Here is a 25,880-nt window from a genome sequence, read left to right as displayed (position 1 = left end):
TGTAATTTGAACTTTGAGCAGTAAAGATAGACTAAGAAACTGACCATTTAATTCAGTGTATTAGTACAGTCTTCAGTCTTGCAAAGAAAGGTGTTTTGAGGGTCAAAATCTTAAACCTGACTCAAATTTCATGATCTCCTGGGCTGCAGCAATCCCTGCTGTCCATTATGCTTTTGAGAACAAGCATCTACAACAGGCTATTTGTGCCAGTGGAAAAATGCCAACAAAGCTGCCTCAGCAAAATCCAAATCCACTAGGAAGGATAAATCAACACCAGCATTCTCTTCCTAGACTGAACTGGTACCCTAATTGTACTCATTCAGTTCCATTTGCTTGACTGCAAACTCCAGAAAACAGAGATACTACTCTGAGGTCTATTTCTGATTACTAGAAAAAGAGACAGGAGATTCAATCACATCTACGAAGGCCTCATTGAAAAAGTGCAACATGTCCCTGACACTTTGGAGTCCATGACTGCTCAAACAACAACTATAGGATGACATCAGGCATCAGGAGTATACTTGAACTTGTCATAATTGACCTAGTTCTTTCAAACCTCAACACAAATTTGAAGCTGTAAATTTTGCACATCTTCCAAAACCAATGGATCATAATCTACCTGAACGTTAGACTTAATAGAAGAGTGCAATTCTTTGTGTGGAACTGAATATTTGAACATTTGTATTTGATACTTTCACTACATTAAATTTAGCCAGCAAACTGAGTTAGTTACTTTGCCTTATTTTCCTTTTCATATTTTGATCCTATTCAGTTTGCTTCCCTGGTAAATGTGATTAGAGGCAAAAGGGATTACAGCAATTAAGTGATTTACATAAGGCACATCAGAAATTGAAGTAGGGGCTACAAGCTGCTAATTTAGAGATGGATTTTTTTCAAAATTCTTCTCAATTAATTCAAAAATTTTCAAATCAACCTTGTCCACATGAGCAAGATGAATATTTTTGTGCAACTGCTCTGACTAGTTTAAATGGTAGTGTTACATGATGCAGTACACAATTGCAATACTAACTCCATATAAAGAATAATTCATTCTCCAAGTCAGTTTGTGCGCAACAGAAGGCAAGATCCCTCAGTGACTTCCCATTTCAATTTGACTTCCCATTCCCATACTGACATGTCTGGCCATGAACACCTCTACTGCCACAATGAGGCCCAACTCAGGTCGAAGCAGCAGCACCTTATTCAAACTGATAGCCTCCAACCTAACGACATGAACATCAATTTCTCTAGCTTCCAGTAATTATTCATCCTGATCCCCCTCTTCCATTCCCCATTCTGACTACCCTTTCACTCTTTTCCTCACATCCTCCCTCTTGCTCCCCTCCTCATTCCCATTATTTCATAGTCCACTGTCCTCTCCTACTAGCCCTTCACCTTATCCACTTATCACCTCCAGATTCTTACTTCATTCCCCCTCCCCCAAACCGCTTACCCCCTCACTGGTCTCACCTATCACCTGACAGCTTGTACTTCTCCCCCTTCCCCACCTTCTGATTCTGACTTCTGTCCCCTTCCTTTCCCGACACAATGAAGGGTTTTGATTCAAAATAAAAACTGTTTATTCCTCTCCATGGATGCTGCCTGACTTGCTGAGTTCCTCGAGCATTGTGAGTGTAACCCAACGTCAGATATCCTTGGACTCAAGGCTTACTCCAAGAAACCTTTAGTGAATACTACCTGACAATTCAGCGCTGCAATGCTGTGCCTTATTGCTATAAATGCTATCCTCTCATACAGACATGGATGAGAGTGGGAGGGAGGGGAGAAGGGGGAGAGAAAGAGTGCAAAAGATCCAACAAGCACTTGCTCCCAGAGATGTGGCAGTCAATTCTGCCTCAAACAGGAGAGTCAAATATACACTGTACCTTTAAAAACACTTTGTGAAACATTGTCCTAAGCAAACTGGCTCCCATAGTCCTCTGCATTATGTTAGTATTTCATTGACTCGAGTACTATGCAAGCATACTAGCATCAGTACAACTCTTTCACACTTTCAACCTGTACAAAGCATGAATAGTGTGTAAAAAAAATGTCACCCTTAATTACTGTGAAACAAAATTTAATATCAGATAACAAGCTGGGTCTAAATGTAAGCCTAAGACTCCTAGTACATTAGTGGAATGTCAGAGATTTCCCATTCTCTTGGTTCAGAAGCATTCTGACAACTTAGTCAGGAGAGTAATGAAATACAGTAATTGCCTGGATTAGACACAACAGCAAAACTTCAATGCCTTTCCAGGATAAAGAAATCCACTTAATCAGCATCGCTTTCATCATCATACATATTCACTTCCTCCACCAATGACACACTCACCTACTGCATGTCTCAAACAATTCACCAAGGGTTCAGGGTCTTTCATGGCTTCTACTACTTGAAAGGACAAGGTTAGCAGATGCACACCATTCTAATTTGAACATATAATCACAATCCTTTCACTGATGTGTCAAAAGCCGAAACATCCTAACACTGTTCAAGGAGGCAGCTCATCACCACTTTAACACCCAATCCAAATTACAAGTTGTCAGTGATGGCAACACCTGGCCAACGATGCCAAAATTTAGCAACAAGCAAAATCCTATATTCACCCAACTCATTGATACTTCTTCAAATAGGTCATGGGAAATAAGTCAGCAGCTGGAAATTAGTTCAAATTTTCCTGCTCTTCATCACCAAGAGGGACAGAGCAGCTCAAACATTTTCACCTGAAATCAAATTAAATTGAAGATCAAATTTCTGTCCATTTCTTTCCATTTTCTGGTCACATTTATCCACCTAATTAAGAGAATACTCTAGACTATGGCTCATTGCAATTAACTGATGTGAAAATAAAATTATACAGAAATTTATAGCCAGAACCTATTCTAAACAACCTGCCTTTGACAGTACACTGCACGAGCTTTCTGCACAACTTACTTCAACTAACCTTTCATTCTTCTTTTTGTGTTCATTCAGCAGTTGTATGAAACTCGTCTACTCTATTTACTTCAGGTAGTGAAGCACTGCTGCCATTCATGCTATTGGGTTTCATTTTGTAGGCAGTAATGTCCTACAAACCCTGCCAGAGTTGACATGCATCCAACTTTGCTCAGAATTGTCTCTTCACTCTTGAAATAGTCCTCCACAAGTCATACCTGGCTTTCTGGTACAGACCTGGGTCACCAGTCTTAAATGCCACAGATCTAGCCCTCAGCAGACGACAAACCTCCTGGTCCATCCACTTCTTTTTGGTTTGGGAATGTACAGTAAGTTTTCATAGGCACACATTCATCCAGGCAGGTTTTAATGAAGTCTGTAACAACCACGTTCTGATTCCCCTCTGCCATCTGATTCCTAAATGGACATTGAACCTACGAACACCTCACTTTTATTATTGCACTATTTAACATACATATATTTACTGTAAGTGATTTACTTTTTTTTCTATATTATGTTTTGCATTGTACTGCTACCGCTAAGTTAAAAAATTTCATGACATATGCCGGTGATAGTAAACTTGATTCTGATTTCACTAATCCCGCAGGGTTACACTGAACAAAAAAAACAACAAAATGAAGATACTAGTTAGATATCTTGAACAAATTATAACATTACAAACTATTACCACATTATTAATTTGCCTGGCAAAGTTCTCATGAACATTATGAAAACCTCAGCACTCCGAAATCAGCTGCGTCACTGCGAATTTTAATTAAGGGTGTACTTTCAATTCATATACAAAGGAAAGCATGCATATTGCATAAAGGTACATGTATAATACAACAAATTTAAACTGGCAGCAAGTTGCCTCCAAGGTCAAATTAGAGGGAAGCAAAAATCTGTGAAAAAAAACAAGGAAATTAATTCTCAGACATATATACTGAATGTGACTGAGCACAATTAGCAGACTGGTATATTGGTGATATTTAAGACTGGAGACACTCAAGAATCGAGAAGCCAATGAAACGTGCAAGTGTCCATCTTCTACAATAGGCTTTAGCTTTAAGTCTTCACGGATATTTTTTTTTAAATGTAATTATAGCATCAATCCTACAGTATGCTGATTCCATAGTGATAGTAAAACTGAAGGAGTTATCTCTATTTTAGTGTAGTGGATTCCAGTTAATTGGAACACATCGAGCCAGAACATTTTGGCCCAATTAAGTGGCTGTCCCAATTAGCTGGAGTTTAATGTAGAGTTAAAAGGCAGAACAAAGACAAACTACCATTTAACGGAGTAACAAATTATGCATTTAAATGAAATACAGAAATTAGAACTTTGCCAACAGTACTACAATAGTATAAAACTGTATTAGTTCCTAATATGTCAGAATTCATCACAGCTGTACTCTGACTGTAAATGAACAAAATCAGCGCAGACACCTAGTGCGGATAATGGACTACTTTTCAGTGCCGTCCTGCATAAAGTCACAATAAAAAGCAAAATTATCAAAAATTACTGCTTTTTGAATCAGTGTCTGTCAACGCAAATGGATACATAAAAGCACACGCAAGCGACACTATATAAAAAAAAACGTTTGTACCGAATGGCCGTTTCTGGCATCTTGAAGCCTGAATGCTTAAGACCAGTGAGCAAAACAGCTCTGGATTGGCTTACGGCTCGTTTCTCACCAACCATCAGTGACAAAAATCACTGCTTTTTGAACACAAACGCATGCAACTGGCACTAGTTCGAAACTGTTCAACAACAGTCTTCTTTCCCAATTAAACTGCAGTGTTCCAAATAAACAAAGGGAATCATGGCTATTTTCTCAATTGGTTTTTGTTAAGAGTTGCCCCAAGTAAATGGCTTTCCTGATTAATCAATGGCCCAATTAACCAGAATGCACTAAACATTCAAAAGAAATGGGTTACGTCCTGAAAGCTACATAGTCATATTTAAAAATTCATTGGGATATTTGTTCTCTCCCGATTCATATGAATAATGAATATGCAATGGTATTTTAGAAAGCTCAGGTAAATAAAGGCCCCAATATGCCAATAACACTTACAGGCAAGTCAGAAAATTAGATATATTCTGTAACAAGATTTTTTAAATATTGGCACGCCTTCTAAATAAGGCTCTGTCTCACCAGTTTGATCACACTGTGTCAGCAAATTGAAATTATTAGAAGTCTAGTTTAAATTGCCAAAGAGTTTTGTTTTTATGATTCTTCAGCTGAATAGGCAGGTCCTGCATTCTCTTAGTTATTAATAGTGGTGGTGTGGCGACCAACTTTCTAGCACACACAAACCGGCTCACAACAGCACACGCAGGCAGAGGGCCGGCCCCAAAAAGGGCGCCAGGCCATCTTCACCAGCAGGGGGAAAAGCCCGCGCGCGGCAAGGGTCTGGGAATATGCATTCCCCACAGTAGTCCCGCCCAGGGAGGGCGGGAACGGGAAGGCTTTAAAGCAGGCCACGAAGTTTGAATAAACCTCTTTCATCACAACTCCAACTCACCGACTCCGTGTGGTTATTCTAGCGCTGTGTGTAGCATGCCGCTACAGTGGTTCTGTGTAGAATTCAATCACTGTTGTACCATTGCAGTAATTGGTGATAGGGTGATTGCTCCAAATCAACAATTGAAAGGAACAAATCAACAGATTCAGAAAAGATAGGAGTTTTAAACAGAAATAACCGCTTTTTAAGGTGTTTTGGGGGGGGGGGGGTAAGGTAATTTGATGCTGGACAATTCTGTACATCTCTATTCCATTAAAGCAACCACTAAAATACCTAAAAATGGTGTGCATTTGCATGCTCACTAACATGCCAACAACATGCAAACATTAAAAAATTATTGAGATTGTAACACCAATGGCCTCCTTGACCCAAAATGTCATTGCAAGACCATGGAGTAAGCCCCTATAATGAAAGATGGCCCAAAGCATTTTCCTCCCCTATGGAAGGTGGGGAAGCAGCAGTGAGAAAGGAAATATTGAATTTAATCACTCAGCTGGCTATTAACTTTTTATATTAAGACAACTCCTTACATTTTGTCTGAGACTCAAAGCTTGTGAAACATTTAAAGTATCAACTTTTTACTGTCACCTTAGAAGGGGTTCATGACCTGGGGCCCCAGACCTCTTGGTTAATGGTAGGAGTCCATAGCTTAAGGGTTAGGAACCCTAGTCCAGTGGTCCCCAACCACCGGGCCACAGACCAGTACCAGGCCGCAAAGCATGTGCTACCGGGCCACGAGGAAACTATATGATTTGGCGATATGAAACTATATGAGTCAGCTGCACCTTTCCTCATTCCCTGTCACGCACTGTTGAACTTGAATGCACGCGAGGTTATCACCCACATGTCATCCATGTCAGCGCAAGAAGAAGATCAACTCGAGCTTGCAAATGACGGTGGGTTGAAAAGTATGTTTGACATAACATCTCTGCCGGCATTCTGAATCAAAGTCGAGGCTGAATATCCTGAGACAGCCATGAAAACAGCGAAAATATTGCTTCCATTTCCAACATCACATTTCTGTGAAGCGGGGTTTTCTGCAATGAATGCAACAAAAACAAAATTGCGGAATAAACTGGACATAAGGAACCCCCTTCGAGTATCGCTGTCTCCCATCACCCCTCGATAGGACCGTCTTGTTGCGGGGCAACAAGCCCAGGGCTCCCACTGATTCAGCGATATTGGTGTGTTGCAATGACTTTATATGTTCATATGGGGAAAATGTGTGCTGTGTGTTTAATATCCAAATGTTAGTTAAAATGTTATGATGCTATAGACTTAAGTGACTTGTAATTGACTTCTTCTCCAATATTCATTGCGAGGAAAATATGCACTGTGTGTTTAATATTAAATTTGTTAGATAAATCTTTTTAGAAACAAAATTGAGTGTATTAGCCACTTATAGTTGACTTATCACCTATATTCCGATCGTGATTAACACCTCCCCCAACCCCCCCGTCGGCTGGTCCACAAGAATATTGTCAATATTAAACCGGTCCATGGTGCAAAAAAAGTTGGGGACCCCTGCCCCATTCTTAGGATAAAGGCATGTACAATTTCATGCTATTTTGAGTGGGGGAAACGAAAGGATCTGAAGCCTCCATCGGTCAGAGTTGACCACGTTACATCCCAGCTGCACAGATTCACAAGTCAGAGCAGTAAAATATGGACAGTAAGCTGTTGCCCATGTAGCAAGCTCCCTCCTCCATGCATCTGATGGACCCAAAGGAATGGCACAGACCAATACAGTTTGGCACTGGCAGTGTCATAGGAGTTGCCAATCAGCATTGAACTCCATGTAGGATACCATAGGGGCTCCAGGGTCTGGATCCTTCCCCCCCCCCCACCTTGAGGTTTACTCCCAAAGCTTTCCTCATGAGTGGGTACAGCAGCAAGGCAGCAGAGGTTTGATTTCAGAGTTTTCCTTCTCCGAGGCGAACAGACAACCACAGCTGATGAGCCTCATCTGCCCAAAGTGACTGGATTTAAGGCATCAGTAGCCCACCTTTGCCCCTTCTTCTGTCTGTAGAAACTGTTCCACCGAGCTTAGTAGCTAAGCCACATGTGAAAGTCAGGAGCTGGACTTGGTTGTTAGGGGCTATTTAAGTCGCACGCCATTGGGAGTTTAATAGGTAGTGAGAGCTTATCACCACTACCACTCCCAGCAAAAAGAACCTTAAGTGACGAAAGGATACACCACACTAATCACGAAGAGTGGATCTTAAGAATTGCTAGAGAAAGTCATCACATAATCTGAAAAATTTAAAACTCAGTTAACGAGCATAACAGGTATTGTCATATTAAAGAATATAATGCTGAATTCCAGAAAGCATGGTACCTGTTTACACTTTAAACTTAACATTTAGAGCTGCTGCCTGAGAATTAAGAAATTCAATTTATCATGTTAAAATAATAAAATGTAAAGCATTGTTAATTGATGAATAGTCATGACCAAAAACCTCAAACTAATTGTGTTTAAGTGGTAGTTTTCCTGAGAACACAGATTTAGCTGCCTCCTCCAAAAAGTCAGCTTATTTATTCAAAACTCAGAATGCAACAAAAAAAATGTATTCAAACACTGCACAAAACCATTTAGTGTCAATTGGCAATTCTAACCCTACAGACTTGGTTTCCTTTATTACTAAAACCACTAAAGTAGCATCTTTCCTTGTTACAAGGTCTAAATGGATTACACAAGCCAAATTTAGAACCAAGTAAATCATATACTGCTGCAGGAAATACTTACCCCTCACTAATCAAGTGATGAACAAAGATCTCGTAAATCAAGGATGTGGGAAAATGTGAAATTGTTCATTTTAGTAGGAAACTAAAGCAGTAACAATTTTATCTAAATGCAAGAGATTGCCGAGGATCTGATTGTTCTAGTGCATGATATGCAAGTGTTAGCATGAAGGCCAAAATAATTTAAAAGTCAGAATATTATTATTTATTACTTCTGGAAATGAATACACAAGTAGAGGATATGCTTCCATTTTTCTAGAGTGCTTTGTACATTATTGGTATAATTTGAAGAATGTAAATTACTCATCAGCACTTCAGAGAAAGCTTACAAGAGCAAAGGAATGACCAAAAGGGTCACAAGAGGGTGGATTGAGAGAAAGCATTGCCTTTTGGCTGAATCTTTGGCAACTCTGTAGGGGCAGCAGTCTGAATCTTTTTAAGGCAGAGATACTTACACGTGCAAAAGATTACCTTGGAAAGACAAAAAATGCACATGTTCAACCATTCCAACTGTGAACATCATAAGGGAAAAGCAGACTTTAGGGATTGAATGGTCTAGTCAATTTATGCATTTAAAGTTGTCATTACTTCAAAGGAAGGGTGTGAACTGTGTCAACTACCATGGGATACAACTTCAGAATCAGGTTTATTATCACTGCCAAGTGACGTGAAATTTGTTAGCTTAGCAGCAGCAGTTCAATGCAATACATAATCTAGCAAAAAAAAGTAATAATAATAATCAATTACAACTTGAAATGTTACAAGCAGTTTTTACTTATGCATTCATTTAAGCCGCCCTTAATTGGCCCTCCCTCACATCCATTAAACTAATTTAACTAATATTTAAGGAAATATTGGGAAAACATTTGCAAGAAGGAATAGACACTGCTTTTAATCTCTGGCTTACTAAGTTTTTTTTAAGTTGATTGCCTGTTTCAAACATGAAATTAATCCTTTAAAATGCAATCAGACAGAATGTTCATACAATCCTTTATATGCAATCAGACAAAATGTTCATACAATGGAGCAAAAGGTTCACCAGCTTCCTGAGGCATAACTTCTTTGCAATAGGTTACAATTGCTATGGAAACATGTTTCTCAGTAAGAATGATTGAAATGATCTAAGACACGAATGATGTCCAAATTCTGAAACATCTCTGCAGCAACAGATACAGTGAAATAAAAAAGCAGGAAGTTTAAATTATGGGTAGAACATGCTACTTGTTAAAATGGACAGTTTCTCCAAAAAAAAATACAATCGCTAATTAAATAGCACACTTTAAGTGACACCAAAGCCAAATGATTAATTTGGTGTGGTTACCAAGCAAAACATTTTCAGCAAGGAACGTTCCAATGAAAGCAACTTTTAAAAGTGTCAAGGTCCAAATTCTTGAACCCTCTATTTCAGTCAGGAAATAAGGTACAGCATACTTTCCTTTTATTTCTTTCATGTTACAATTTCTTAAATTAAGATCTTATCCAATCAGCCCCTTAAGTTCACATATTAATTTTGAACTGGTATAAACAGACAGATCAGTTGTTTCTTTGAGATGCTCGGTGTTAAGTACAATCACAGTGAACATTCATGAAACACAAGAGATTCTGCAGATGCTGGATATTACACACACACACACACACACACACACACACACACCAATACAGGGGGGAAAAAAAAGTTCATTTGCTAGAGCAAAGGCCAAGGATGGTAAGAATAGGGGTCCCTAGGTGACAAGGGGGGGGGGGAAAGAGGCAGTCTAGGTCAGGTACACACATCTGGGATCAAGTGAATCCCTGGAGGGGTATGCAGGATTCAGGAGTGTACTCAAGGAGGAAATCAGGAAGCAAATGATGGTACAAGATAGCTGTAACAGAGAAGATTATAGAAAATCCACAGAAATTTTTAAAAAGGGAAAAGTAACTACAGGTCTCCCCCGCCATCCGAAGGTAGAGCGTTCCTATGAAACGGTTCGTAAGCCGAAATGTCGTAAAGCGAAGCAGCAATTGCCATTTATTTATATGGGAAAATTTTGTGAGCGTTCGCAGACCCAAGAATAACCCACCAAATCATGCCAAATAACACATAAAACATGAAGTAACAGTAACATATAGTAAAAGCAGGAATGATATGATAAATACACAGCCTAAATAAAGTAGAAATACTTCTCTACAACGATTGCCTGCACAGATCTCCGTAGCGAAAATCTCACACAAGCACTGTTGGCATAAACGCGCTCTCCAGTAACCTTTAAACTATGAAGCTGTCAAATCTACCAAATAACACGTAAAAATACACAGCCTATATAAAGTAGAAATAGGTATGTACAGTGTAGTATCACTTACCGGAATTGGGAAAACAGCGCCGACCACACTGATGATGGTGTGTTAGACTGAGTCATCGCAGGCTGGGTGGTGCAGTGGCTCCCACCTCCGGACCGCTGACCTGATACATTGCTGTGAAGAATGCAGCAGTAGCTGGGAGGCACACAGCACATCTCTAAGAAAAAAGCCGAAATAAACATGCTAATTAATTAGGTGCCGCCGACACGTAATTGTCGGCCCAGATCAGAGGCGATGCAATCGGAAATCGGCACTGATCTGGGCTGACAATTACGTGTCAGCAGCACCTAATTAATCAGCATGTTTATTTCGGCTTTTTTCTTAACAATGTGATGTGTGCCTCCCGGCTACCGCTGCATTGTTCGCTAATTGGTACAGAATCTGTCCGCGGCCCGGGTGTTGGGGTGGTGGGACATGGGGGTGTCATCTCATCGTCAATCAGGGCAGGCAGCTCATCTTCTCCTATGACTGCCTGCCTCGATGTCGAAGGTCGAGGTTCGTCGTCTGCTGTGGCTGATGTGGAAGGCTTTCTTGACTGCTGAACCTTGCGCACTTTTCTATCATACAGTTGTTTGTAAGCACTCAAACCATCCTGCAAATATCCCCTAAACCTACGTACTCTTTCAAGATTAAAGTCGTACTTTATCATTGCAGCGAAAACCTCACGCAGTTGCTTCACTTTCTGCATTTGGTTTCGATTGTTATCCTTTCCTCTTCCAATTGCATCAGCTCTTCATCTATCAGTTCTTGGTCATGGGATGCCAAAACCCCTTCAACATCATCTTCATCAACTTCCACAAGCCAAACTCACTTTGTCCTTGTTTCGTTCACCACGATTGAAACGTTTAATTATGTCTAGTTTTACGCTAAGTGTAACACCCTTACTCTTTCAGGCTTTTCCGACACCTTCGAACTCACCTTGCTAACGGCTGCTCAATGCAACGTGTTTCAGCAATGCCGTTCCGAATCTGGGGCAGAGCGGGTGCTCTTTTATCACGCGCTGATTTTTTTGCAATCTGATTTTTTAATCACACGCTGCCTTTCTTCGTAACAGTGAAAACACCTTCTGAAAGCGAAAACAGGGTACTAATGTAGGTCTTTCGTAACAATGAGGTTTCGTAAAGCGAAAAACGTTCGAAAAGTGGGGGACACCTGTATAGAGAATAGACTCCCTCAAAATCCAAAGTGGACATCGGTGTTTGGAGTCATGGGAGATGGGCAAGGTTCTCAACGAACATTTCTTTTCTATTTTTACTCTGGAGAAAGCCATGAAGACTTTGGAACCAGGGAAAATTAAATTGAGCTATATTTGAAATAGTCTGCACTATAGTACAGGAGATGCTGGGGAAGATAGACAAATCTTCAGGGCCTTAACAGGTATAAACAAGAATACTGTAGGAGGCTAGAGAAGAAATTGTAAAAGCCCTGGCTTAGATATTTATATCATTGTTAGCCATGGGTGAGGAGCTGGTAGACAGGAAGAAGAGTTGCTAAGAAAAACCTGGAAACTATAAATCAGGAACCTAAAATCTCTGGCAGATAAGTTACTAGAGGGGATTCTGAGGGTTAAGATACTTATGCATCTGTAAAGACAGAAGTTGAATAAGGTGTAGTCAGGTTCTATATGCCAGGCTGCTCTGATAGATTAGTTCACATGGAATCCAGGGAGAGCAGGCGAACTGGATGCACAATTGCATTGATGATAGGAAGTAGGTGGCAGTGGAAGATAGTTTCTCCAGCTGTAGACCCATGACTAGTGGTATGCCTCACACATCAGTGCTGAGCCCATTGTTGCTTATCCTCTATAAATCAACAAATTGGATGAGAATATGGTTAACATGGAACAGTACAGTTTGCAGATGACACTGAAGTAAGTGGCATAGTGAACAATGCAGAAGGTTATCAAAAATTTCAGTGGATGTTGATTAGATAAGTAGGCCAAGGAATATCAAATGGAGTTTATGTCAAGCTAAGTGAAAAATGCTATTTGTGTGAAGTCAAATCAAGGTAAGGCTTTCACAATAAATGATAGGAACCTGAGAGTTCCGGTACACGCTTCCCTGAAAGTATACTCACAAGCAGACTGGGTCACGTAGAATAACTTTGGCATTCTGAAGTTCATAAATCAAGGCAATGAGTTTAGAAGCTGTGAAGTCATGGTGCAGTTATACAAGATACTGGTGTGACCACACCTGTTCAATATGTTCCGTTTTAGTTACTCTATTATAACAAAGATGTTACGAAATGGAAAGCACGCAGTATACAGAATAAGGTAGATGACCTTGTAATACAACTAGAAGTTGACAGGCAAACACGAGGAAATCTGCAGATGCTGGAATTTCAAGCAACACACATAAAAGTTGCTGGTGAACGCAGCAGGCCAGGCAGCATCTCTAGGAAGAGGTACAGTCGACGTTTCGGGCCGAGACCCTTTGTCAGGACTAACAACCGAAACGTCGACTGTACCTCTTCCTAGAGATGCTGCCTGGCCTGCTGCGTTCACCAGCAACTTTTATGTGTGTTGCTAAAAGTTGACAGGCATGATGTGGGCATTTCAAACATGAAAGATTATAATTTGGATCTTAACATCCAAGGATACACACTATATCAAAAGGACAGGCAGGTAGGCAGAGGGGATGGAGTAGCTGTTGGTTAAAAAAAAATCAAATCCTTAAAAGAGGTGATCTAGGATTGGAAGATGCAGCTTCTTAACTCTACCCACGAGGATTCTACAAAAGTAAAAAGACCCTGATGGGATGTAGGGCATAGAAAAGGCATGAAAAAGGACAATGTTATGATGGTCATGAAGGATTTCAATATGTAGGTGGATTAGGAAAAAAAATCAGGTTGGTGCTGGGTCTCAGGAGAAGGAATTTTTAGAATGCCTACATGATGGCTTTTTAGAATAGCTTGTGGTTGAGGCCACTGGGGAAAGAATTCTGGATTGAATATTGTGTAATGAACCAGATTTGATTACGGAGCTTAAGATAAACAAACCAAAGTCAGTGATCATAATATGATGGAATTCACTCTGCAATTTGAGAGGGAGAAGATAAAGTCATATGTATCAGTATTACAGTGGTGTAAAGGGAACTACAGAGGCAAGAAAGAAGTTGACCAATATTAACTGTAGGTAGACACTAGCAGGGATGATAGCGGAATAGCAATGGCTGGAATTTCTGGCAGCAATTTGAAATGTGCAGGATCGATACATTCCATAGTAGTATTCTAAAGAGAGATGCAGCAACAGTGGCTGACGAGGGAAGTCAAAGACAGCATAAAAGTGAAAGAGAGGCTATACAATATAGCAAAAATTAATGGGGAGCTTGAGGATTTGGAAGCTTTCAAAAACCAACAGAACTAAAAAAAGCAATAAGGAGAGAAAAGATTAAATATGACGGTAAACTAGCCAATAATATAAAAGAGGATACCGAAAGCTTTTTTTCCAGATATACAGAGTACAAGAGAGGCAACAGAGTATATTGGACCGCAGGAAAACGATGTTAGAGAAGTGGTAATGGGGGAGGGGGGGAATGCAGATGAACACAATAAGTATTTTGTGTCAGCCTTCACTGAGGAAAACACCAGCAGGATGCCAAAAATCTGAGAATGTCAGGGGACAAAAGTTTGAGTATAGTTGCTTTTAATAAGGAGCAGGTGATTGGGAAGCTGAAAGGTCTAAAGGTAGATAAATCATCTGTACCAGATGGACTTAATCCCAAGGTTCTGTAAGAGGTAGCATCGTTTACTTGGATGCTCACAAGGCCTTTGACAAGCGATTATGGAAGCATTAATGGTCTTTCAAGAATCACCAGATTCTGGAATGGTTCCAGAAATTATGAAAGTTGCGAATGTCTCTCAACTTTTTAAGGGAGGGAGGTAAAAGACAAGAAAGTATAGGCCCGTTAGCCTGAATCCAGTGGTTGGTAAGATGTTGGAATCCATTTTAACAGTGAGGTTTCAGGGTACTTGGAGCCACTGAAAAACAGACTGAAGTCAGCATGGCTTCCTTCAGGGAAAACCTTGCCTGACAAATCTGTTGGAACTTCTGAAGTAACAGGCAAGATAAACAAAGGAGAGTCAGTGGATGTTGTTTACTTGGATGTTTAGAAGACCTTTAACAAGGTGTCGCACATGATGTTGTTTAATAAGAACCCATGGCATGATAGGACCAACACTAGCATGGATAGAAGATTGGTTGACTGGCAGGAGGGAAAGAGCGAACATAAAGGGGGCCTTCTCTGGTTGGCTGCTGGTGACTAATGGTTCCACAGGGGACGGCGTTGGGATCACTTCTTTCCATGTTATATGTCAATAATCTGGATGATGGAATCGGTGGTTTTGTGGTCAAATTTGCGACTGATACTAAGACAAGTGGAGGGGCAGATTGTGTTGAGGACGCAGGGTGTCTGCAGAAGGATGTAGATTGGGAGAATGGTCACAGAAGTGGCAGATAGAATATAGTTATAGTATGGTCATGCACTTTGGTAGAAAGAATAAAGAAGAAGACCATTTTCAAAACGGGGAGAAAATTCAGAAATCAGAGTTGCAAAGGGACTTGTGAGTCCTTCTCTTGGATTCCCGAAAGATTAACTCACAGGTTTGAGTCAGTGGCAAGGTAGGCAAATGCAATGTTAGCATCCATGTCAAGAGAATTAAAATACATAACAAGGATGTAATGCTGAGGCTTTATAAGGCATTCGTCAGGTAGCACTTGGAGTATTTGTGAGCAGTATTGGACCCCTTATGTAAGAATAGACATGCCGGAGAAGGTCCAGAGAGGTTCACAAGAATGAAAGAGTGAATGTATGAGGATCATTTGATTGCTCTGGGTCTGTCCTCACTTGAGTTTAGAAGAATGAGGTGGGACCTCATTGTAACCTATTGTATATTGAAAGGCCTAGATAGATGAACATTGAGAGGATGTTTCTCATAGTGGGGTGGGGGCGGGGGGTGTCTGGGACAAAGGCATAGTCTCAGAATACACGGATGTCCCTTTAGCCAGAGAAAGTTTAATCTGTGAAATCCACTGCCACAGACAGCTGTGGAAGCCAAGTCATTGAGTATATTTAAAGCAGAAGTAAATAGGTTCTTGATTAATAAGGACATCAAAGGTTATGGCGAGACGGCAGGAGAATGGAGCTGAGAGGGATAATAAATCAGCCATGATGAATTGGCAGAGCAGATTCAACGGGCCATGTGGCCTAATTCTGCTCCTATGTCTTTTGGTCTTACGATCAATAATCAAATTGAATTGTGGTAAAGTTCAGCTAAAAATTAAGAATTATTTCTAATGAACAGTAGAGTGCAATCACTCATTGTAACTGCCTAGTACGGATGCTCCCCAATCATGCACCCAACCCTTACACATGAAGTTTTTAGGAGACAGGTGGGTGAACAAGCTACTGCAGGCACCTTCTGTCAGGTGGAAAAGAGGCATTTCTATGCACTTTCTATCCCAACCCTACCAAAGCCACAATAATTAGGGCCCCAGTCAAGCATAACCAAGCAGAGCTGGGAGCACTGAGAAAGATTCAATCACTGAATTAGTGAGGCTAGCTGTACCTCGTTTTTTCACATCTGCTCATTCCCCTTTCATGGCAGTTTTTCTGACTCTTCTCCTCTCCCCCCCACCAAAAAAAAATCACCCCACGTCCACACATTTTTGTTCATTTCTGAACAGTTCAATTTACAAACAGCTCTCAGGAACAGAACCCTGTCATAACCCTGGGAATGCTGACATGAATCTGCAACCTGATTTCTCTTCATTTTTAAATGAACTAGCGCTATCCTATTGACAGCGATCATTTCACAGGACGTTTGTCAAGATTATAATTTTTTTATGACGTACATTGGACTCATGCAAGCACAGGCACATTCTGACACTGCCTAATGTGCCTTATGATTGAAAATATTAACTGATTTTAACACCAGCCAAGACAAAAAAAATTACCTGATCGAATCTGAACTTCCATAAGGAATACCAGTGGAGATGTGCTAACATCTAGAATGCACTTAGTCGTGCATGAATGTACCAAGCACCTAATTCAGAGTATTCATTACAAGCAGCTCAGTCTCCAGTTCCCTCCTCAAGCAATAATCAAATGATTACAAGCGATTCCAGCTTTGCCGAACAAATCTATCCACAAAAATGTATGTCCACAACCTGTTTTCAAAAAGGCTGTTAAACAGGCTGTCCATTAGAACAGAGATAAGGAGGAATTTCTTCAGCCACATGGTGGTGAATCTGTTGCAATTCATTGCCACAGATGGCCATAAAGGCCAAGTCATTGGGTATACTTAAAGCAGAGGTTGACAAGTTCCAGATTAGTAATCGCATCAAAAGGTTACAGGGAGAAGGCAGCAGAATGGAGTTGAGATAGAAACTAAATCAGCCATGATCAACTAGCAGAACAGACTTGATGGGCTTAATAGCTTAATTCTGCTCCTATGTCTCATGGATTAAAACCCTTCCAGAACACATTTCAGTGTGGATTCATTCATCAGTGTTTTTTTTTAAATGCCATAATTAATGGCACTTTTAGATTTCCAAGGTAGATACCTGGATTACAAAATGGAGGTTTTAGAGTCAAACCTTTAGAGAAATCTCAATGAAGAATCAATGCTTATCAACACTTATTAAACTACTTATAACATCAGGATTTATTAATAACTTTTTCAACCACATGTAACTGTAGGTCATTTAAACTCTAATAAAAATGACCAGCCCACTGTAGTCACAATACTGGTACATACAAAATAATGAAGATTTTTAAAAGAAACATCCTTTCAACACAAATAAGAAAAAATCTGCAGATGCTGGAAATCCAAGCAACAGACAAAATGCTAGAGGAACTTAGCAGGCCAGACAGCATCTATGGAAATGAATAATCAAACAACGTTTCTGGCCGACACTCTTCAGCAGAACTCGTACTTCCTCTGCAGTTTTGGGGATTTCTTTTCTCTACTGCTCCAAGTTTCATGGCAACATCTACTCGAACAGAGAACCAAGACAATTCTGTACTGGCTCTTTGAAATAACAATTTAAATGAATCCATTCTCACTTTCATCTCTACATTTCTCCTGTTAAATATTTATTCTTTATTGAACAACTGGTTTTGAACTTACATCCCCCGGTTCATCAGGTGGTGCATTCCAAATTGCAGCCTCTCATTTGTCTCAAAGTGCTTCTCTAGCAATTACTTTGCCAATTAATTCCATATCTGTATTATCTGATCATTCACCAACTCTAACACTAGCAGTGTTTGATTTGTATCAATTGCTTTCTGCAGCAAGCTCCTCTCAGCCTTCCTGAACAAGAACATCAGCTTCTCACCACTGGAACTGATGTTTTAATTCTTTATTAAAGTTTCAGTGAATACTTCAAACTTCAAACAATTTAAGAATGGAAATCTAATTGCAGTCATCAACATTAACAGATTGATTTTCCTTTGCACTAAATTTACAAAACATCCTTCACAAGGCCATAAAACCATAAGACATAGGAGCAGAATTAGTGGCCCATCAAGTCTGCTCCACCATTCCATCATGGCTGATTATTATTCCTCAGTCCCATTCTCCTGCCTTCTTGTAATCTTTGATGAATCAAGAACCTATAAACCTCTGCTTTAAGTGTACTTGACAATTTAGCCTCCGCAGCTATCTGTGGCAATGAATTTCATAGATTCAATACCCTCTGGCTAAAGAAGGCCATGGAAGAAAGAAAAGTTGGGGGGGGTGGAGAGAAGAAGCACCAGAGGGAGGCAATGGGTCAATGGGTGGGCAAAGAGATAAGGTGAGAGAGGGAAAAGAGGATAGGGAACGCTGAAGGGGGTTTGGGGGGCTAGCATTACCAGAAGTTCGAGAAATTGATGTTCATGCCTTCAGGTTGGAGGCTACCCAGACAGGATACAAGGCACTGTTCCTCCAACCGCAGTGGGGCCTCATCACGACAGTGGAGGAGGTCAAGGATAGACATATCGGAATGGTAATAGGAAGAGAAATTAAAATAGGTGGCAACTGGGAGATCTCGCTTTTTCTGGCGGGTGGAGCGTAGGTGCTCGGTAAAGCGGTCTTCCAATCTACGGCAGGTCTCACCAATTACATGAGGCCACACCAGGAGCACCAGACACAGTACATGACCCTAACAGACTCACAGGTGAAGTGTTACCTCTCGTGAAAGGACTGCTTGGGGCCCTGAATGGTAGTGAGGGAGGCAGTGTAGGGTCAGGAGTAGTAATTGTTTCACTTCCAAGGACAAGTGTCAGGCTCAGTGAGAAGGGACAAATGGACAAGTCACGTAGGGAGTGATTCCTGCAGAAAGCAGAAAGTGGGGGAGGGAAAGATGCGCTTGGTGGTGGAATCCCTTTGAAGATGGCTGAAGTTGCGGAGAATTATGTGCTGGACGCAGAAGCTGGTGAGATGGTAGGCGAGAAGAAGAGGAACCCTATCCCTGGTAAGGTGGCGGGAAGATGGGGACAGCTTATCTACTGATGTCTATTACAAACCAATGGACTCTCACAGCAACCTGGACTATACCTCTTCCCACCTTGTTACTCATAAAAACGCTATCCCCTTCTCTCAATTCCTCCGACTCATCTGCTCTCAGGATGAGGCTTTTCATTCCAGAACAAAGACGTCTTCCTCCTTCAAAGGGGCTTCCCTTCCTCCACCAATTATGTCCTCAACCACATCTCTTCCATTTCACACACATCTGCTCTCACCACATCTTCCCTCCATCCTACCAAAGACAGGGTTCTTATCCCTGCCAGCCTCCACATCCAGGACATTATTCTCCACAACTTCTGCCATCTCCAACAGGATCACACAACCAAGCACAACTTTCCCTTCCCCCCACTTTCTACTTTCCACAGGGATTTCTCCCTACGCAACTCCCTTGTCCATTCATCTCTCCCCACTGATCTCCCTCCTGGCACTTACCCTTTCAAGCTGAACAGGTGCTATACCTGCTCCTACACCACCTCCCTCACTACTATTCAGGGCCCCAAACAGTCCTTCCAGATGAGGTGACATTTCACCTGTGAGTCTGCTGGGGTTATAGACTGTGTCCAGTGCTCCTGGTATGGCCTCCTGTATAATCTGTGAGACCTGATGTAGAGTGGGAGACCGCTTTGCCTAGCACCTACATTGAAGCCGTCAGACAGGGATCTCCTGGTGGCCACCCACTTTAATTCCACTTCCCATTCCAATATGTCTATACATGGCCTCCTCCACTGTCCTGATTAGGCCACACTTAGTCTGGAGGAACAACATCTGGATAGCCTCCAACCTGATGACATGAACATCAATATCTTGAACTTCAGGTAATGCCTATCCCCCCCCCCCACCATCCCCCATCCTCTTTTCCTTCTCTCACCTTATCTCTTTGCCCACCCATCGCCTCCCAAAAGTGCTCTTCCTTCCGTTTCTTTCGTCCATGGCCTTCTGTCCTCTATCAAACTCCCCACTTCTCCAGCGCTGTACGTCTTTCACCAATCAACTTCCAGCTCTTTACTTCATCCCTCCTCCTTCAGGTTTCACCTATCACCTTATTTCTCTCCCCCCACCCCTCCAGTCCTGTCACAAGGGTCTCAGCCCAAAACATTGACTGTACTCTTTCCCATAGACACTGCCTGGCCTGCTGAGTTCCTCCAGCGTTGTGTAGTTATTTTACATTCTCAAATGTTATTAAAAATAATGGCATAAGCGCACCAGTAAATGAACAAACTGCAAACATTCACAAACCAAATGGCTCTGAACAAGTACCTTTCTTTGAAATCTTTCTATTCTGTTAGAATTAACTCTTTCAGACCCTCCACTATATGATGGTTTGCAAGTGCACAATACATCCTTGTTTATAACAATGCACAAAGATTAACATAACACTTGTTAAATATGATTTTGTTGATACAAATCAGTTAATACCATGAGCTGAGTCCAGAGAAAATATTTATAATCCATAAAAACATGGATTTATAATTATTTCTGGACCAGATTATGCATCTGTTAACGTAGTATAACCCTCAATGAATGACTCCCATATTTTAGAGCAAATCACTGAACCTCAAAGATTTTTACCTGTATTATACTATAGTGTGTTCAAAGGGGCTTTATACTTGGTTCTAAATCAACATTTTTGTTAAGTAGGCAATTGAAGATGTGAAAAAGCAAATGGATCTCCAATGAAGTTAATACCCAGTTCATGTGTTCTAATTACGTTGATTAAGAGTTATGATTTGGATCCTCCTTGTAAGATTCAACAGGAATTCAACATGCCATCTACAAAGAGCATCTCTGATATTGCTACTCTACCAATACTATTCCTATCTTTAATATCTCTTTTTTTCCCTTTTCAAGGTTCTTTTGAAGACCCTGACCTGGAGTTACATGCTGACTTCGGCTCTTTGTGGGAATGGGACCTGCTCTCAAGGCCTCGTGACTGGCCATTTTTCAATATGCCAAGGACACGGTCTAGAAGACTAACGTGCCTTCAGGGTGCCAGATTCTCGTGGCTCTGGAGGCGAGCAGGTTCAATATCATTGCTGCCACACAAAACTGGTGTGTTGCGGGAGATGGAAAATCGTAAGCAGCAAGCTGGCTGTTGGCTGTGTGCCCAGGGACCCAAGTTCTTTGGGCACAGAGCTCGGACAAAGCAATGCATCAGACTTTTAACACCATAAATCAGTAAGTTGTTTTTATTATGTCTCCTCTCTCACTGTGAAACAGGGACACCTCTTTTTCCCTTATTAGGGGGAAGATAGAGCCTGTGGCACGTCGAATTACCAGGTGAATGAGTAGTCTTTGGGCTACTGCAAGTCTGTGTCATTATTGATGCTTTGCTGCATGCTTGAGTGCTCAGTGGGGGGGCACTGATGCTTTTTGACTGATGATGGTGGTGGGGGGGTCATTGCCTTGCTGCTGCTTATGCATGGGGGAGGGCTTTGGGGTTCTAACATTTAACTGTCATTCATTCTTTGGGGCACTTCTCTGTTTTTGTGGATGTTTGCGAAGAAAAAGAATTTCAGTATGTATATTGTATACATTTCTTTGACATTAAACTGAACCTACTGAATATTTCCCTTTTGATCGGAACTCAAAAAGGATGTTGGAAAAATGAGAAAAAAATATATGCTCAAATCACCATGCAGGTCAGACGGCATCTTTGAAATGAGAAACAGGGTTTAACATTTCAGATATTGCCCAACCTGCAATTTGTTTCCAATGTTTTCCCGTCACACTAGATCTGATTGCTCAAACCTCCAGAATGAGACCAACGTACAACATTCTATTTCACTCAGATCTACCAAGAAACACACAACTGACAATGTCACTGGAATGAAGGCTTAAAGACCAGGTGTTAAGGAAATGGTATCTTAGTTAGATAATGACTGGTCAACAAAACTAAGTCAGAATGTGCAAATTTGACTGCGCAGTTCTTATGGTTGTAGATAAACATTTCTGTTAGTCTTCAGTGAAACATGTCAACATGCCCTGATTTTCCATTTACCATGTTAAGCAAGTTATTAGGAACAATACATGAAACGCCTATAACCTATACAACACTCAAGATGGCATCATTTGTGTCAATTTTAAAAGTGAATTTATCAAAAAAAATGCATAAACCTGAAATTTTTTGATACCAAAACAGAAAAACTAAAGAAAACTCCCGAAAGTTTCAGAGAATCCATAGATTTTGATGCTGAAAATACTGTGTTTAGCTTGGTACCATATCATCTTAGTCATTTAATTTGTAATAGTGGAATTGGTCATAAGACCATAGACAAAGGAGCAGAATTGGGCCATTGGGCCTATCCAGTATGCTCCACCATTTCATCATAGCTGATTCATTTACTCCATTCTCCTGCCTTCTCCCACAACCCCTCACAGTTGACTAATCAAGAACCGATCAACCTATCCCTTAAATACACTCAATAACCTGGCTTCCACAACTGCCCGTGGCAACAAATTCCACAGATTCACCACCCTCTGGCTAAGGAAATTCCTCCTCATCTCTGTTGAGAATGAATGCCCCTCTATTCTGAAGCTGTGCCCTGTGGTCCTCGCCACATCCACTCTATCTAACAATAAACATGACATTGAACAAAAGTTTTGGAAAGGATGCTTGTGTGAAGAATATTTGAAGTTTTTATAGGGAGCAAAATTTGGATAGCATATATAACTCAAGCATGAATTCATACATTTAAATGCCTAAAATGTAATAATATTGCTGTTTTATATTCACATATGCAAATTTATCAACCTGCTGCAGATTTATTGAAAGTCACTATTTTCTCCTTGATCTATAATATTTAAATGAAATGTTACCACTGATACAAATTGATATTTTTCTTAACAGGAGAAAACATGCAAATTATTTCCTTCAAAAGTAAATTACAGATAAGAATTCCCTTCACTGTTCATCAACACTAGTACAAGTATTTAAATAGTGCCATGAGGTAATGCCTTTTAAACCATGAGGTATAACATTTCAAACTTGGAATAGTTTTGACAAAGAGTCACATCGTATTCTCAGCCAGAAACAAAAGATATATAACAAGTCAACAAGTTTAAATTCCTCCTATTCTACGAACATGTAACTATAAAAATAAGCAACATTAAATCATCAGCAGAAAATTGTCAAATATTAAACTCAAACAAGAGCAGATTCCAGACAAATTTGTCTAAAACTGCTGTTCTCCCATATTATACTAAGTACGATTGAAGCAACTTTATTTATTGACTTTATCACAAAGTTCTAACATTTCTCCCACATACCCAAGTCAAAAAAGATAACCAAGCATCAAAACAAGCTCAACTTAAATATTGTTTTTGATAATGCAATATAGTTTAACTGTGAAATACAGGTCTACTATCTAGCCTTCAAAATCACTCAATACAACACTATTAAATGCAATAACCCTTACTGTATTTAACAAAGGAATTTCATCTCAATCATACATCTAGAAACTAAATCCAATACTAAATAAAATACAATTTTCACTTTCAACACATACTTCCTAATTTATTAATAGTAGACCACATCATTTACAATCTCTGCATTAATCCTTAAATTCCAAATTAAGATTCAAGATCAACCCCCAAGGGTGACAATTTTCTAGTCATCTCCACTGTCTGCAAAATACAAAGCTAGATGCTTCCAGCACCAGCAGACATTTCAGTATTAACAAACCTCCAAAACAGTTCAATACGTCTCCAACCGACAAGCAAAAAAATGATTTGCCTGTGAATTAATCCATTTCAAAATATTAATTGCAGATGGTACTTTAGTCTTACCCGAACCACCAAACTGACTGCTCGCAAGTGTAGTTGGTCCATTTTTTCCACTATTAACAGGAGGCGAGAACATCTAAAAAAAAATCAAAATTAATGATTAATCTCAAACAACAGGAATTCTGCAGATGCTGGAAATTCAAGCAACATACATCAAGTCGCTGGTGAACGCAGCAGGCCAAGCAGCATCTCTAGGAAGAGGTACAGTCGACGTTTCAGGCCGAGACCCTTCGTCAGGACGATGATTAATCTGTGCAGTTACCATGATATTCAACACATCCAAACACATTCAAGAGCCATACAGATGGCAACAAAGTTATGAAAATATGTACTAAAATGGTTATAAACAAGAACCATGGTGTAAAACATTTCAATTTTTAATTAAACCAATTCAATATGCAGTAAAGAATGTTTTTGCTAATCATCAAGACTGCAAATCCTAAAACTGATGAAAAGGGGTAATTTCTAGTAAAAGCTTAATATATATATTTTTTTAAACGTGCTTGCTTGCCACTACCACTATCACAGCAGTGATCAGGGGAAAGCTGGAGCTAGTCAACTCAACTAAAATAATTCAAAGCTAACCTGAAAATTAAGCTTATGCTAAACGTCACACAAAAATTGCATCACTTTCCTAATGAATCCATTCCGTTAAAACTACTGGCCTTAAGTCTAGACATAACATAAAACTTGACGAGTTCGATTCTGACTAAACTGGATGCAGGGAACGCGATTTTCACATTGTTTGAGTGATAAGTAAATGGTGTTAAAAAAAATAAAATCTGGAAACATCATACCGCACTAAAATCGAGCAGATCGCTCAATTCCTTGTCCGTTCCTATAGCGGCCATCCGTTGCTGTGGATTCATCTTGAATTATTCGCACTAAACCTATGAACAAAACAGATATTCACATTACTCAAAACAGTGAATTACTTTAAGAAAACCGTCAGCAAATGCGTTCAATAAGGTGCTGGAGCTAGGCTGGGAGGTCGGAAAGAAAAGAACTTAAAATCCAAGATTGCAACTCCCTACAAATAAAAGACTCCAGGGAACTTGCTGTGCAAGTAAAACTCTACATCAGACTCCAAAAATATCCTACCGCATAAAGAGAGCGCGTCCCTTCCTAACCACAGAAGTACAAGTTACTTTACCAGAAATGACAAGTTAACATTCCACCTGACAAAGACCATTTAACCTCGACTGGGAAAAGACAATGTAAATGTTTTTAAGAGGATAAACCACCAGAATTAAGTTTTGTGTATAGAACAGCTTCCAGCAGCTGGCGGGGTTGGGGGTGGTGGGTGAGGAGATCAACTCCTCTGCCCCTAGTAGTTAGCGAGTAGGCCGGGGTCCAGCCAGCCCTCCAGGCGGGGGCAGGAGGCACTAGAGCGAGCTCTAGGGTCAAGGTGCCGCCCGGCGCCCCGCCCAGCTGCCCATTCACCCCGCTCCTGGCCCCAAGCTGCAGGCCCAGGCACAGGCACAGGCCCCGGCCCAGCCCCCTTCCCTCTGACCAGCAAGTCGCCTCGCTCCTGAGCTCCAGCCGTCCAACTCTGACGGCCAGGCCCTCAGGCTACCCCGGGGGCCCCCTCCTCACCTCTTTCGCCCCTCCACCACACATCCAACGGCCGCCAGCGGTCCCGCCTGAGGGTGAGGGCTGTAACTCCCCCACCCCGCGCTCCTGCCACCGAGCCGGGCCGACCCGCACTGGCTCGGCCTGTGCTGGGTTATATGTGTGTGTGTGTGACGCGGCTGGCTGCGCCTCGCCGTCTCTCTCTCACCCACTGCAGCCCGCCGATCCTTCAGGCGGACATTTTTTGGGGGGGAGAAGAGGGCTGAGCCGCGTCACCACGCCGAAATAAGACGCTGTATCCCTCCGACCTACTCCTTGTGCAAAGAGGGGGGAACCCACACACACACTCTCTCTGTCTCTCTCTCTCTCTCTCTCTCTCTCTGGCGTCCCCCCACCCAACCCTGTGAGATTTGATAGGCACTGAACATGCAGTGTGCAGTCTAATGTTTAACCTTGGGTTCGGCCATTGTATCTCAGT

General features: G+C 41.0%; 1 protein-coding gene across 6 annotated transcripts in view; it reads right to left on the bottom strand.

The window, feature by feature from the left end:
• The window catches only part of tcf12 (transcription factor 12), a 379,444-nt gene extending 353,776 nt beyond the window's left edge, over nucleotides 1-25,668 (bottom strand). For all 6 annotated transcript variants that reach the window (XR_010020134.1, XM_063065727.1, XM_063065722.1 and 3 more), the window contains exons 1-3: nucleotides 25,427-25,668; nucleotides 24,628-24,720; nucleotides 23,834-23,906 (exon numbers count right to left, since the gene is read on the bottom strand). Coding sequence is in view for 5 of the 6 variants with exons in the window: in XM_063065727.1 (XP_062921797.1) it covers nucleotides 23,834-23,906; nucleotides 24,628-24,699 (145 nt within the window). In the remaining variant the exon portion in view is untranslated. The remainder of the gene's footprint in view (nucleotides 1-23,833; nucleotides 23,907-24,627; nucleotides 24,721-25,426) is intronic.
• Nucleotides 25,669-25,880: the final 212 nt, after the last annotated feature.

Source organism: Mobula hypostoma, chromosome 13 (assembly GCF_963921235.1).
Source record: "Mobula hypostoma chromosome 13, sMobHyp1.1, whole genome shotgun sequence".
Lineage (NCBI taxonomy): Eukaryota > Metazoa > Chordata > Chondrichthyes > Myliobatiformes > Myliobatidae > Mobula > Mobula hypostoma.
This window is presented reverse-complemented; position numbering and strand designations above follow the sequence as displayed.